Source organism: Cynoglossus semilaevis, chromosome 11 (genome assembly GCF_000523025.1).
Source record: "Cynoglossus semilaevis isolate Cse_v1.0 chromosome 11, Cse_v1.0, whole genome shotgun sequence".
Classification (NCBI taxonomy): Eukaryota; Metazoa; Chordata; class Actinopteri; order Pleuronectiformes; family Cynoglossidae; genus Cynoglossus; species Cynoglossus semilaevis.
The window spans coordinates 4229556-4244473 of NC_024317.1; the positions used below are offsets into that span (position 1 = coordinate 4229556).

A 14918-nucleotide genomic window follows, 5' to 3' on the forward strand; every position below is an offset into this window, starting at 1 on the left:
AAAAAGCGCGGCTGTTCTCCGGGAGCCGAGCTCTCGGACTCCAGCTTCAGGCTGTTCACGTGGGAGATGGACAAGACGGTGGCTGCTACGAACCACGGCAGACCCATGATGGAGCAAACGGCGAGCATCACCCCCACCATGAGCAGGTCCAGGTGGTAACCGCAGCCTTTCTACGAGTTCCACAAAACAAAGAGACGTTTGGATAAAGAACGACATCAACTGTAAGAAAATAAAAACAAATGGTTCTTCAACTCGAGGATAATTCTTGCCAGTAGTTTGTGCTCTTTGCGGTTAATAATGACGGCAGTTATCTGCTGGTCCATGAAGATGAGGATGGTGCAGAGAAGAGCGGGAATGAAGGCGGCAATAATGGTCCACCATGGGTTACGTCCAATCGGATTGATCAGCCAACCTCGGTCATCTCTGGTGGGCTACGAGAAGACAGGACTGAGGATTAGTTCACGACTCATGACTGATGACGTACAGTACTGAACATCAGGCTCCAGGAACCGTTGTACCTGGAACTTGCTGGGAACTTTGAGCTTCTGGGAAGGTACTCCGACAACGTAGTCGAGTAACACCATGATGACAATGGTGAGGAAGACGGCGAAGTCACTGATCATGGACCGCACCTATTCATACAGAGTCATTAGTCATTACACTCTTCATAATAATTAATTAGTAAAATATGCAAAAACACACTTGTGTAAAGACGTTTTTTTTTCTCACCTTGGTGGGAAAATAACGACTGGTCTTAAATTGTTTGAGGAAGGAAGACATGAAGAAGGTGGAGAAGAACAGGATGGTGGACCAGAAAAGAACATCGGGGGTGAAGGGGCCGTGGTGACCACACGCTGTCCCGACGAAGTGGCCCTGGAGGCTAACGCACTCCTGTGGAAAAAAGTCACAGTCAGTGAGAGGCGCAAGAATTAAAGTTGTTTAATTAGATAAAAATACAACGAAAGCTAAAATATTACAGAAGAATGGCAGCAACGTTGACATAAAAGCTGTATATGAGAGTAGTGAGACCTGCTATGATGTTTGAGAAATAACATGACAAGGAAAATCAGTTTGTTAATACATAGAACAAAACAAGTGAAAACATTTTTCTTTGTCTTTTTGTCCTTTAGGTTACCAACGTTCTTGGACATTTGTTTGTCCTGACAGTGAGGAAGGACACGTCAGCAGAAGACAAATGGACTAAATGTTATTTATGACATCTGAAAGTGTCCTTACGAGACCTTATTAACAAAAGGACACACTCCGTGACCACATGCAGCAAATGTTAAAGCAACACTGGCGTGACCTTGACAGTGAGGTTAGACCAGGACACAGAGGACGACGTGATGTTTCTGTCAGTCCACAGCTCCAGGGTTTTGTTACTGGGATTATCAGGTTCTGCACATCGACAGCTGCAGAGACGCAGAAAAAAAAAACAGAATTGTTATTAATGTGAAAACATGTAAATGAAGGCCATTGATTTTGAGGATTAACAGAAACGCTGCTGTTTAACCAGCCTTTATAACAGTAGTGGTTGGAAATGTTGACAAGTAATGGTTTAACCAGTAGGTGGCAGCAACTCAATGTCTGCAAAGTGCTGTTATATCACAAAAGAAAAAAACAGTTGTGACGTTAGCAGGTTTAGCTTAGCCTAGCTAACCCTATTAGCAGACTGGATATTGTATGGAATTACCTTTGAATAAAACATTTTTATGACCTTGGAAATCACAGTGTTGTTGGGAATAAAACATTTTTTATGACCTAATCACAGTGTTGTTGGTCAAATGTATAATATTATAAACATTTACAAAAACAGAAATATTCACACAAAGAAAGACAGAAAGTATGGACTCACTAAGCCAGGGTGAGTTTGTCCAGGTCACTGTGTGTGTTGAACGGGTAGAGTTCTCCCAGGTGGAACAGTTTCTCCAAGGCCTCGTAGATGAAGATGAGGCAGATGAGGGCGGCGAAGGCTTCCTCTGTGAATCGAGTGATGTAGCACACCAGAGAGCTAGCATCTGTGGCAACCAACACCAAACACAGCAGGGCCGTCCACAGGCCGATGCAGGCCCTCAGTGACAGGTAGGACAGGTGGTAGTCCCTTTGATGAGACAAGAGCCATCCAATCTCTGGTCACTGATAAGGTCACAGAGGTCACTGCGTGTTGGACATACTTGCAGAACTTGAAGAGGATTTTCTCAAAAACCAGTACAGGACCGGTGCTGCCGAGAATGGTCAGAGGTTGACCGGAAAAAAGAGAGTAGGCCACTCCGGTCATAGACGCTCCGAATAAGGACTCTATGGCACTCTGGGAGAAATACAAGATTTTTTTTTTAGAAATGTATAATGTTTGTATTTAAATATTTGTAGGCGACTCTTACAATCCGTCCCTCTGAGGAATGGTATAATGTTCGTATTTCTTTATAACAAGGTGGTAAAATTTTTTTAGGCGACTCTTACAATCCGTCCCTCTGTGGCCTCTCCTAACAGTCCTCCAAACGTGATGACAGGAGACATGCAAGCGCAGTAGAGGAAGAGAAAAGACGCCACACACTGGAGGTTCAGGCCGTCCCTGAAGTCGCCCAGGTAGAACGGGACTTTCCTTTTGATGTCCAGTACAAGACCACCAAACAACCTGAGCACGAGATAAGAACAGACAGTCGGACTGTGAGGGGAGCAGAAACCTTCATTCAGATGATCACAGCTGTGGTTATGGCTCAGTGTTCTCTGCTCCAGGTTGATTGTAATTAACTCAACAATGGTTTTAATCATCCCTCGGCCTGCAGACGGATATACTCTGATCTGATTGGACTGCAGACGCCCCATGAGGCCTGTTGTCATCTTCATTTAGTTGATTACTGCACAGTGTGATCACAGTGTAGAATTATCCTGCAGTATTGTACCTTCATGTTCAGAGGCCACGAAGTTAGACGTCATTTAATTGCGTGGAGCAGTTGAAAGTGGAAAGTGTTTTTTTTTTTTTTTGCTGAATCACTCAGTTCATGGTACCAGGACCAGGTGAATGAGAATCTACACCGAGTGTGTAAGTGTGAGAGCCCAGGAGTGTTTGCTCATGAAGTTTTGTTTCAGCTCGAGCTTCCACGACATAAAAGACATTTTCCTTTTTCTTTAACCCTATATTTGTTCGTTTTTTTTAAACCCTCTGTCCTTCATCACAGAAAATATCCATTTGTCAAAATAAAACAAATTGTGTCTTGGTTTTGACCCAGTGGTAAAACTGCTCCGGCTCAATTCCTATTAACTGTGTTGAGAAAATTAATCTGTGAACTACAGAAGGATGTTAAAGAAATGTACATTGAAAAACACCCAAAATCAATTTCCCTGAAAGATAAAGATTTATCACCAAATAACAAATTAGTTTTTACTGCATGGTTTTAAATTTTTACCAACCGATTTGTTTGAGTAACCCCCCCCCCCACCATCCACCCAGCCATTATCCATGGGCCAATTGGTGTAGTGAGTTTTACATCCCCACACATTTCCCAGCAGCCCAGCAGCCCTTCAACCTGAGCCAGGATGTAATTAGCCGGAATATCATAAATCCTGCACACGACTAAAGATGTGTGGAGTCTTTAAACGGTAACTGGACACCGGCGTGAAATACTTTCACTGCCTGATGTTTTCCACATGCTTCGACCAGAGGCGAGTACTTTTCAACATCGTTTTAACAAGATGCAATAACGCAGTGATGGAAATTCTTTTTTAATATATATATTTTTAAAACATTAGCTTTTTGTAAAACACACTGTACAAACATGTACTACAGTAAAGTACTACATGTACTATACCGATTGACACAAGTTGTTTCAGTTCGTATTTGTGGTTTTTTTTTGTTATTTATTTGTCTGAGCTGTCGACAAGACAGTTTGAATTTTTAGCAGTATCAGTCGGCAAAGGAAGTATCAGACGGCACCATAGTTTTCATGTAGAAGGTTAAAGATAAAGATTTGTTTTAAATTAAAAAAAATTAAATTAAATTAAATTGATTTTGTCATTTACAAAGTGTTCCAGAGAGTACATGCTGTCCTGTCCATTAGCAATGATGCTACCGTCTGTATATTCTCTGTTTTGTATGGTACTGTATGCACCATCTCACTCTAACCTTAGAACAGGCCTTTCAGATGCATATTTGGCGCCTCCTGAAGAGCAAGATGGGAACTACATGCTCGATGTTGAAACAATAACCACCCAAAATTGTAGTATTTCAAACTAAAACATTCATCTTGTGTTTTTACATTTTCTTCGGCCTTGATGTTTACCCTGTGTTTGTGTTCATGACCTGCAGCTTCACAACAACGTCTTTACCTGCCAGTTCTCTGCAGTTCTGGCCCGTGGTGCTCAGCGTGGAGCTCCTCCTCTACTTGACAGGCTGTTCCGTTGGGGACTCCCGGCTGTTTTCTTTTCTCCTGTACACACCCAGAGTGAAGTCAGCAAACTCACATACAGTATATCAACCAACTGAAATACTGAAATAAATAGATGTTCTTCATGTCATTAAAGCTTTGAACCTGAGAGGGGACGTTCTTGGGCGGTTCGATGCGGATGGAGGGATCCCACTCCCCTGGTGGCAGGACGGTCACTTGGTCAAGGAATTCATCTATCCCTGCCAGGAGGTCGCTTCTGTCCTTGGCCTTATACGCCACATCATGAAAGATCTGGAGCAGAGGTCGGTGAGGAGGAGAGTAAAAACTAAAGAACTGAAAAATGTTGATGATGAATCTGCAGCGAGCATCAAAGATCCCCGGGTCAGAACTTTTACCTCATCTGTCATAATGGTCGCCATTGATCGGCCAATTTCATGATACTGCTGGGCTTTTCCATCCGGGCCCAACAGAATGAAGAGGAACCTGGTGGCAGGAAATGGTAATACTGATAATAATGTCATTCTCAAATGTGTAATTTCAGAAGATTCATGATTTGATATCAAGACATAATGTCATCATTTACACTGTGAATCACAGACTTAAAAAACCTGAGCACAACAATGACAAATATCACAACAACAGTTTTGATGAATTAAACATATTACTGTCCTGTGGTGGTAAAATTTTACAGCTTAAAAAACTGTATAATAAAAAAAACGAGAGTTAATTTGACCACAGCTGTTTACCTGGTAGGAATTGGCACCTCCGTGAGGCCAGTGAGCAGAACAGCAGGAGAAAGGCGGACAAATGCCACGATAGGTCGCTCCAGGAAGTCCAGCTCTCCCACCAACACGTTGGAGGCCTCGGCACCTTCTGGAATTTTCTTCATGAAATGAAGGTCCACCTGATGAGACGACACAAATGAAAAGCTTGTCTGTGGTTTCCTAGGGGGCAGTATACAGATGTTAACACTGCAGCTGCTCCCCTGACGGTACATTTGTACATTTATTCACTCCAAATATTTGGTCCTTGCGTGACTGTGGAACAGTGACTGCTAGAACAATTAAATGATCTTCCACTAGGTGGCAGCAGATAGCTATAAAAAGGAGCCGTTGAAGGAGATCGATGTGTGTGTCTTTCTTCAATTCCTGTAAGTTTCAATTAAATTGTGAGTAAATAAAAACACAGATCATTATATTTCTTTATATTTACTTTTTGTGGCATTTTGTTTGGTGGTGAAACATGGGATTTTTCTCAAGTAAAATATTTGCTTTGGATCAAAATAGGTTTAGAAACACTGATGTAGAAGGTTTGTTAAAAATATATCCTCCATAGGAAAACTAAAAAAGGGCTGATTCACGATAAATGAAAACTTTATCTTTGTAATATTGGAAATGTTCACTTATTAATAACGTCAGTTGGATACGTTTAAAAATCTGATTGGTCAGTGCAGATCGTGTCAGGTTACCTTGCTCAGGTCGACCTGAGTGCTGTCCTGTCCACCGTTCTTGGACGGTTCTGTGGACAGAGGAGGCTGTGGAGACGTGGCTGTGACAACAGAGGCACAAAAGACAACAACAGCTTATCTTCATGTTGCATTAAACTTGTAGTGATATTCTGAGCATGGCTCGTTACTGAGTCACCCACCAGTCAGATGAGGCTCGGACTGTTTGCGAGTTCCCTCGGTGATGGAGCGGACCATTGGGATGAGGTTCTTCTTCTTTTCGTTCTGGTGGTGGTGTCTCTTCAGCAGAGCCTCACGCACCTTTACTCTCACACTGTCATCCAGCTCATGAGACGCCTCCTGGTGGTCTAGCACCATGTCTGCAGCCCAGACAGAAAGAGCAAATACTTAACCACATTGTTCAATAGTCACAAAAGAACAATTTCTGTTTGGATTTCCAAATAACGGTAGAGAGTTGGTCCAATAAAAAAGATTAGGTTGTGCAATAAAATAAAGCTGATAAAATACATTGGATTTATTTTAAACATCTGACTCTACTGTCTCTCTATGATGGTCACCAGTTGGTGTACAGGTGCTGCTGGCAGTGATAACATGGAAAAGAAGACGGGAGACAAGTGTCAGTGTCTCTCTCGCTCTCTCTCTCTCTCTCTCTCTCGCCCCCTCCCCCATTTCTCCTTAATTTCTAGGACTGTGTCCATTTTAATATTCATGAACATTCTGCAGGAGGACAGAGGATTTCTCCTTCATTTCTAGGACTGTGTCCATTTTAATACTCATGAACATTCTGCAGGAGGACAGAGGTCATCAGGTCAAACACACAAACAGGTGTGAAGTTAATTAAGCTTTTATACAAACGAGTCCAAGCTGCTCTGGTATTGGTGTCTCTTTGTAGACATTAAAGAGTTTTTCCATAATGAATTATCTGGGAGTCACTACGTATGTTTCACTGTGCGTCTGTTGGTGTTTCGCCTGCGGCCTGTGCTGCTGATAAACAGATCTGTACAAGACAGTCTACAGACACACAAATTCAATCTTTTACTCCAACACAGCAGCAGGACTCGACTTTGGAGAGAACAACATTTGGAAGCAAAAAAAAAAACATCAACCATGAGTTCTTAACGCTCTTTGTCTTCAGCAAACAATTTCATATAAAAAAATCTGAACTAAATATAGACCACACCCCTAATTACTCATTTTCACGCTCTCTGTTTGTTTTTTTTAGGTGAATTACGGTAATAACAACATTACACTGTACGTCCTGGGTTCATGTTCCAGTGGTTAAATGAACTGTGATTCTAACCTGCGATCTCCTCAATGCTGTCAGCGTGCATGTCCAGCAGCACGCTGCCGTTGATGATGCAGCTGCGCAGCTCAAACAGGCTGTGGAGCGACAGAGTGGCAACGTAGGGTTTGCTCCATCTCTCACCGCCGTCCTCCACATCTTCTTCAAACTTCAGCCACCTGCACAACAACCACACAAGTGTTTGTCAATCTGTCGTTCATCTCCACAACTTCAGATTGTGATCGCTCCGTATCTGGAAAGATATTTATTCTCCTACACATCACTGGTGATTCTTCAGACTGGGATAATTGAATTTATTAAATACGGTCAAGGTCAAAGTGATTTAATTTCTCGTTTCTGTGTACAGAATATTACAAAAATATTCCAGTGGCACTGGGCAAAAATAACTATGATTTGAGAGAAATTCTGTGGCTTAGAGGTTAATGAAACAAGTGTGATAATGGGTGGTTGCTGGTTTGATTCCCAGGTCTGTGTCCTCAGGATCACTGACTCCCACTGACCTGGCTGTTTCCTTCCACTCAGCATCCTTCCCGTCCTTCACACAGATCTCGTCCAGCTCAGTGAAGAGCTCGTGGGCCACATGTTCAGCATCTTCCTCTGAGCCCAGAATGAACTGGACCCTCTGGGAGGGCGTGTCTGCGTGAGTAGAGAAGTGTTGTTCTGAAAATGGTTACACAAACACAGTCTTCCTGCCTGTGGTCATGTGACCACGTCACATGGTATCAGAGGACACCAGGACAAAATATGCACTTTTCTAACCTGATGTTTACAACATTTGATAAAACTCTTCCTGAAAAGGCAGAAAAATCTCTGAATCTGTTCACCTCCAAACAAATCCGTAAAGATTTGAACAAGTGACTTTGTAGGAGGATCAGCAACTGGTTGGAAAAGTAAGGTAGAAAAGGAGCATCCACCAATGGGTTCAGTCTTTTTGATGAAGAAAAAGAAAAACTGACAAATCACTGTTTATTCAAAAAGGTTCATGAGTCAAAAGTGGTGAAAACCACTGCTGGATACATGACGTCCTGGCCCAAAGGCACTAAGGCATTAGAAACACAGACACTGCCATTTGACAGTGATGAACTAAGTGCCATGGTCTTGGCACAATCTTAGGAAATTACGTTGGGTTCACATAGTTATATTATACAAATGGAAAAATAAACGTGTTTAAAAAGGTTTATGATTTTTAGCAACTTTTTTTAAGCTTGTTTTCATGTTGGTTTTAGTTTTGAAGTCGTGCCATAGAAATATGTAACAAATCCGTCCTACATTTTCACAACATCAAAGAGTGTGTCTACAACAAAGGGGGACGTGACCCAATGCTATTCTTACCTTGTTTTGATAATGAGTCTATTATTAGATTAGATTTGATTTTCAAAGCAGTTTTTAGTTTAATTTATAATGAATCTGTTCAGAGACAGTATTTTATTTTCATTGTCCTAATAAAAAAAAAGTTTTTATTTAAGCTTCTATCACCTTTTCACAGAAAGTACCAACTTTTGTGGAACTGCAGTCTCTCCCTCTCTCTCTCTCTCTCTCACTCACATACTGACTCAAACACGCGACAGGCTGACGGGTTCCTCTCTTTGGTGGCTAATTAGTCTAATGCGTCAATGTTAGCCTGGAGCGCTGCCCTCCTGACTTCATGGAGTGCATCAGTATTGACGGACTCCGTTCGACCAACACTGCCTCCTACTGTATGCGGGAGACGGACGTGCAAATAAACATGTTTGGCCGTCACTGAGCTGAGGCCGGAATTTTCTTTCAACTCCGTCCATGACTAATAAATCCTGTGACTGTGTTAGACTTAAATATTACAAATATTTTATCAGAAAACAGAATGAAAGGCCGAACCAGGACGGGCTTCAAACAGCCATTGTTCCTGTTCCACTTTGTCTGTTTACATGTGTTACCATGAGTGAGGGGCGTCGTCTCAGGGCCCTCGCTGTGCTGAGCTGAGCTGCTTCCTGTTCTCCTCTCCTTCTTGCGGTGACGGGAACCGTGAGGCCTGTGGTGGCGATGGCTCTGCCTCGGCATCCGGACCCCGACGAACAGAGTCCTGTGGCCTGGGGAGAGAAGAGAGACAGTTGGTGGGCTATAGAAATGCACTTTTTAAAAAATTATAACTGCAAAAAAAAAGAAGAAATTATTGGATTTAACATTTCCCTGAATATTATTTTGCCTCTTCCGTAAAAAATATGACTTACTGTGAAGCCGTTTTGAACTAAATGTTGCTGTAATTTACTTTTCTATAGTCACAGTAAATTATGCAAACAAAACTAAATTCAAATGAATAATTAATTAATAGAGAATGTACTCAGCACTGTTAAGTACCACAAGATAAGTTGTCCAAATGATTTTTTTAAGGTTTTATTTGTACAATTTAGTCAGAAAATATTTGATCTTTTTCATCTTTAAGCCTTTCTAAGATAACAAAACACCAATTCAGTTTTTAAACTACACAAGAAAATGAGAGCAATCAGAAAACCCAGGCGACCAATTTGCACATCAGGTATCTTCTTCCTGTAGAGCTAACATGCTATCATAGCACGCTAAGCTCCTCTTATTTACCTCGTATTTCTGAGGAAATTAGAGCTGGAGAAGCAGTGATTGCTTCAAACTAAATTGATTTTTTTTGCTGTCATGCAGGTACAGGAGCGGTGAGTCCAGAGCTTGGATCCTGGCTCTTACTCACCTTCTAGTTCCTCCTTCTCATAGTGGATGTTCATGACCGAGCTGGTTCCTCCCTGGTCAACCACTGCCTCTTCATCCGGCCTCTGATGATCACACAAGACACAGAAGTTGACAGGTGAAGAGAATGTTGTTCCTGTCTACACACATCCTTGTGACTGAAGTTCACTTTTTACTTCAACGCCCTTTGAGATGAGACACTGCTGCTCGATGAAAGGTCAGGTTCGGAGTTACTGAAAGGTCACTATATCCTGGGGCGTCATGTTAGTGAATATTAGAGCAGTTTAACAGAACACATGAGGAGCCAATCTGTCCAGAGCAAGTATAAAAAAAGGAGTGTACAGCTCCATAAGAAGTCAGGCGCTGAGGGCTGTAGCAGAAATCTCTAATCTTTTTTGGTCTTTACTGTTCGGCCGGTAAAGTACATTTTTCCACTGTGTCCCAATTGCTGCCCTGTACCATACGACTTACGGACCAGCACCGGTCCCCGGACCAGGGGTTGAGGACCCCTGGTCTATAGTAACACATCCAAGTGGACAATCACTGGTCCTTATGTCAAAACAAGTTATTTGTTCTTGTATAAAGTCTTGTTCTAATGGTGTGCCCTCGGTGCTACAGAACACAGACCATCTGGACTACAGCCCAGATTGATCTGTGGCCCAGATGGCGTCGGCTTCACTTTGAATCTGCGTAGAAGAGCATTTCTATAACTTTTAGATCCGGAAAAGCCTCATTGTTATGGATATCAGATAATATCAGCTGACAAATATTATCGGCCCGATAACGATTCTTACAGATGTTATATAATTATGCTATAATTATGCTATAATTATATAACACCCATAACGATTCCTACAGATGTTATATAATTATGCTATAATTATATAACATCTGTAAGAATCATTATCAGTATAATTATGTTATATACAACATGCTATAATTATGCTATAATTATATAACATCTGTAAGAATCATTATCAGTTTTTCCTCCGATAATGGAAACCCGATAACGCAATGCCTGGGTTCCGCCAAATATATCGGCAAAAAAGTTAATATCGGACATTCCTACTTATATGTAGCTACAGTTGTGAACCCATTCATAATCACAGTGGTAGAAAACACACACACTCCAGTCTATGATGTGACTCATGGGTAATGTATACTGTGCAGTTCATCATCATCTATGAAAACAAAAGCTTAACTCTGTAAATATATTTAAATAATAAAGCTGTTTTGCCAATAGCAACATACAGGGATCTTTGAACACACTCTCTCTCTCTCTCACACACACACACACTTATATACAGAATGTTCTGTTTTATGTTTTTAAATCAATGTGTGAGGGTGGTGAACACACACCCACTCTCTTACAAACAACACTGTGGAATAAATAAATCCTGGTGAGGAGACGTGTGGCATTCAGCAGCAGCACAAACTAAAATGTGAGACATGGACAGCTCGACATCCTCGGCTGAGCTTCACCTCCCTCTGCGTTAACAACTCCTTTCATTATCACTCCTCACCACCGGTGCCGGGGGACTTCCCTGTTTTCATGACCTTGCAAATGTTATTCCCAAGGCCTTGATCGCCGTAAAGAGAAGCTTCCCTTCACTGGGAGTTTGTGCTTAAGACAGTCCCTGGAAAAGACTTGAGGTTTTTTTTCTAATTATGAATATAGAGAAAGGCACCGAGAGCTGTTTAGATATATAAAATAATGCCATCTTCTACATCTGTATCTAGTCCAAAATACACAAGGTATGATCTAGACTCAGTCGTAGGTGTAGTTAATAATTACTTTATTATTCTGTGCCGCACGTGTCACGACTCAAGGTAGGCTTTCATTAGTCCAATCATAACATAATCACCTATAAATAGCAAAAAGTCCATCTTCATATTTACTTAAATATAATTTTATATTTACTTCATATTTACTTAAATATAATTTTACAAAACATTTCCTGCACATGAAGTGTTTGTGTATTTAGTCTTTTTTCATTTTCAAAATTAATCAAGTGGGCCGGATTGAAACCTCAAGCGGGCCAGTTTTGGCCCACGGGCCGTATGTTTGACACCCCTGCTGTAATCAGTCACCGCAGCTGGAGGTCTGCCATGCAGCATGTGGCTTTAAGCTGACGCTGGAGGCGGTTGGTTCGTCTTATCTGCAGCAAACCACACACACACACACACTCAAAGAGAGAGACTGGAAGAGAGACAGAGGGACACTCTAAAAGGTCTTTGTTCCTCAATCTCTGTCCATGGTTGTTACATCACCGGATGAGTTGTGTATTTTCGATGCGGAGAAAAGAGCAGGAGCAGAGTGAGGGGAGAAAATAAAGGTCACATGTTGTTCCTGACAGAACACACACCTCCTCCTGAGCCCCAGACCTTTAGAACACGGCGTGACCCGGAGGAAGGAGTGATTACCATGGACCGGGGGTGAATGGGTTCTAATGACATCTTAATGCAGCTCTGTTGTTCCTCCAGCAGGTTAATGGTTCCCTGTCATTCAAACTCACCTCTCTGGTGTTGACTTAAGTGCCACGGCTAAATATAAAAAAAACAAACCTCACATGGCGCCTTTTCGTTTGCTCGCTCTCGCCCTCTCTGTTCTGACCCTGAACATGTGATGGTTTTTCCACTGACGGAGCAGATCATTTGTACTGAGCTGCATACGTCCATATCCTGGCAACCGTCCTTCTTTCTCTTCACTTATCCTCTACCTTCCTCTCGTCAAAGTGCTCGGGTGGGTTTATGAGTCATGAATAATTTTTCCACACAGATTACTGCCTCTGTAGAAGCATTCTTCCACTACCACTACCAAAATGGCTGCCTGTCCTTGAGGTTTTGTCCTTCACTGTTAATGTCGCGGCTGCTGTTTCTGAAAACCTCACTGTGATGTGGCCCAACGTTGAAATTCAAAAGACTTAAAAGATTATTTCAGGATATTTGTTTGTCTCCCACCATTTCCTTTTGTCACATGTGGAGACAAACAACTGTTCACGCTCACATTCACACCTATGGTCAATTTAGAGTGAACAGTGAATCTAATCCTAATCATTTATTAGGGATCAATGATTAGGATTAGATTCACCCTCCCCGACCTTTTTCACACCAAGTACCAGTCGGCATCAGCCGTTACTGTGGACCAGAAAACAATCACCATCGAATCATTACATTTTCAAAATAAAACCTCTTATAGACTTTCTCCTGTTTGTATCAGAGTCTGAATGACCTTTGACCTGTTGGTTTGAAACATTGACAGATTATCTTTGAATGAAAAAAGTACAGGGCTATAACTGGATTATTTTAGAATGAAGTAAATTAGTAAAACATGTACTTCACGTTTTCACTGTGTCCCACTCTGGCCCCGTCCCAAATGACCTATGGACCAGCACTGTTCCCCGGACCAGAGGTTGGGGACCCCTGATTTAACCAAACATACAGTATTTCCATTTTAGAAACTGTAATCTGTGAACTGAGCCGTTCCTGAACATAAATATCTGTTAGTTAAGATTAGAGCTTGGTAAAAGTTGGATTAAACATTTTTTTCAAACTCCCATTAGTCATTCAGTTAGCAGCTTAACTGGTAAGGCTTATCACCAACGGCTGAGTCTCTGCAGGACAGAGAATGGCTTTGTGCTAAATCTCTCTAAAACTTTCTTTAAATCCAGGTCTGTATAAAATGAGTTGAAGTGATGAATGTATTTTAATTAGAGCTCAAACCAGGTTAATGTTAAAGGTGAAGGTTGATAAGAATGTAGTTTGACAACAACTGCACAGAGAACTCCATCATCATCTTCCCTTTCACTCACTTTGCTTTTTTCTTCTTCTTGCATATTAAAGACATCCTCGTCTCCGTGTCCATGTCCCCGCATGAATACAAAGCCAAAAATAGAGGCTATCACTCGCCCACGTCTGATAACTAAACAGACACAAGATGCATTCGCTGCCAGGCCAGAATGTCTCATGAAGATGTTCTATTCCCAGAGCAGAAGTGAGACAAAAAAACGCTCTAATTTAATAGGAGGATATATCACTAACGCTGACTGAAATCAGTCTGTTTCAATTCAGAAAATGACCAACAAGTAACACTGTATGATTTACTGCAGGCTCTGCTTTCTGCTGAGTGGCTCCAAAGCCCCGCAGCTCCATCGACGAGAGTTATGTTGGTAAAAGGAGACTGAGCTGTTGTGTAGTTTTCATTTTCTCAGGGATAAAACATTTAACACCTTCAATCGTCAACATTGTGCTTTACAGTAAAAAATAAAAAACAACAAAAAAACTGCAACATCGAACCAAACATCGTGCCGAACAAATAGAGCAGCAACGATTCAAATCCATGAATCCTGACTGTGGGTCAGTCAATACTTACAGCAGCATTAACCTCCATCAGGACAGAGTGAGACCAGAACTAAACCAGCTGATGATCGGAGGCAGAACCCTCTCTCATCTCTCACTTCTTTATTGTTCTAAACCAAACATCGTTTCTCTCCAGGTAATTCACTTTTGTCCCTCGGCCGTCTCCTCGTCTCTACGTATTCTCCTGTCCTCAGTTTTCCCAGAAGCACCCTCAGTTGACAGCAACAACGCAATTCTTGACTCAGACAACTGGGTCTGTCACCTCCAGACCGCCTGTCAACCAGAGCTGACCACAGCCTCGGGCCAGAGCCGCCGTGACGGATCAGACACGGGGGAAGAGTACAAAAAAACCCTGAGACACAGAGGATGACGGAGAGATTTGTTATGGCTGCTCCAGCCCACAGGTGGCATGAGTCACACACACCTTATTCAACACTACACATTATTCCGCCTCTGCACGGCCGTCACTGACACCGTCCTGTCAGATCGTTGGTAAAAGATGACAGCGTACGCTTCAACACATTCGGTTATTTCCACATTACATTCATACAGGAGATAGTACTACAGCTGCCTGACCCTGACTATAAATACTGGCCAAAGGGGGGCGCTACAGATGTCTAGTTTCTTTGTCACTGAATGTGTTTAACCTTAATTGGAAAGTTTTTCTGGAGGAAAAAAAATGAATAAAAACTACATGAAAATATGACACAACAAC

The 14918-nt window shown here is 41.9% G+C and overlaps 1 protein-coding gene across 1 annotated transcript in view; it reads right to left on the bottom strand.

The window, feature by feature from the left end:
- Positions 1-14918, bottom strand: part of slc4a8 (solute carrier family 4 member 8) — a 21380-nt gene that overhangs the window by 2843 nt on the left and 3619 nt on the right. The window contains exons 2-19 of the mRNA XM_008320048.3: positions 9849-9930; positions 9067-9219; positions 7654-7789; positions 7151-7311; positions 6033-6209; positions 5854-5933; positions 5132-5289; positions 4781-4868; positions 4530-4676; positions 4327-4427; positions 2461-2635; positions 2175-2308; positions 1856-2101; positions 1307-1412; positions 730-891; positions 519-632; positions 270-431; positions 13-170 (exon numbers count right to left, since the gene is read on the bottom strand). Coding sequence (XP_008318270.1) covers positions 13-170; positions 270-431; positions 519-632; positions 730-891; positions 1307-1412; positions 1856-2101; positions 2175-2308; positions 2461-2635; positions 4327-4427; positions 4530-4676; positions 4781-4868; positions 5132-5289; positions 5854-5933; positions 6033-6209; positions 7151-7311; positions 7654-7789; positions 9067-9219; positions 9849-9930 — 2540 coding nt within the window. The remainder of the gene's footprint in view (positions 1-12; positions 171-269; positions 432-518; positions 633-729; positions 892-1306; positions 1413-1855; positions 2102-2174; positions 2309-2460; positions 2636-4326; positions 4428-4529; positions 4677-4780; positions 4869-5131; positions 5290-5853; positions 5934-6032; positions 6210-7150; positions 7312-7653; positions 7790-9066; positions 9220-9848; positions 9931-14918) is intronic.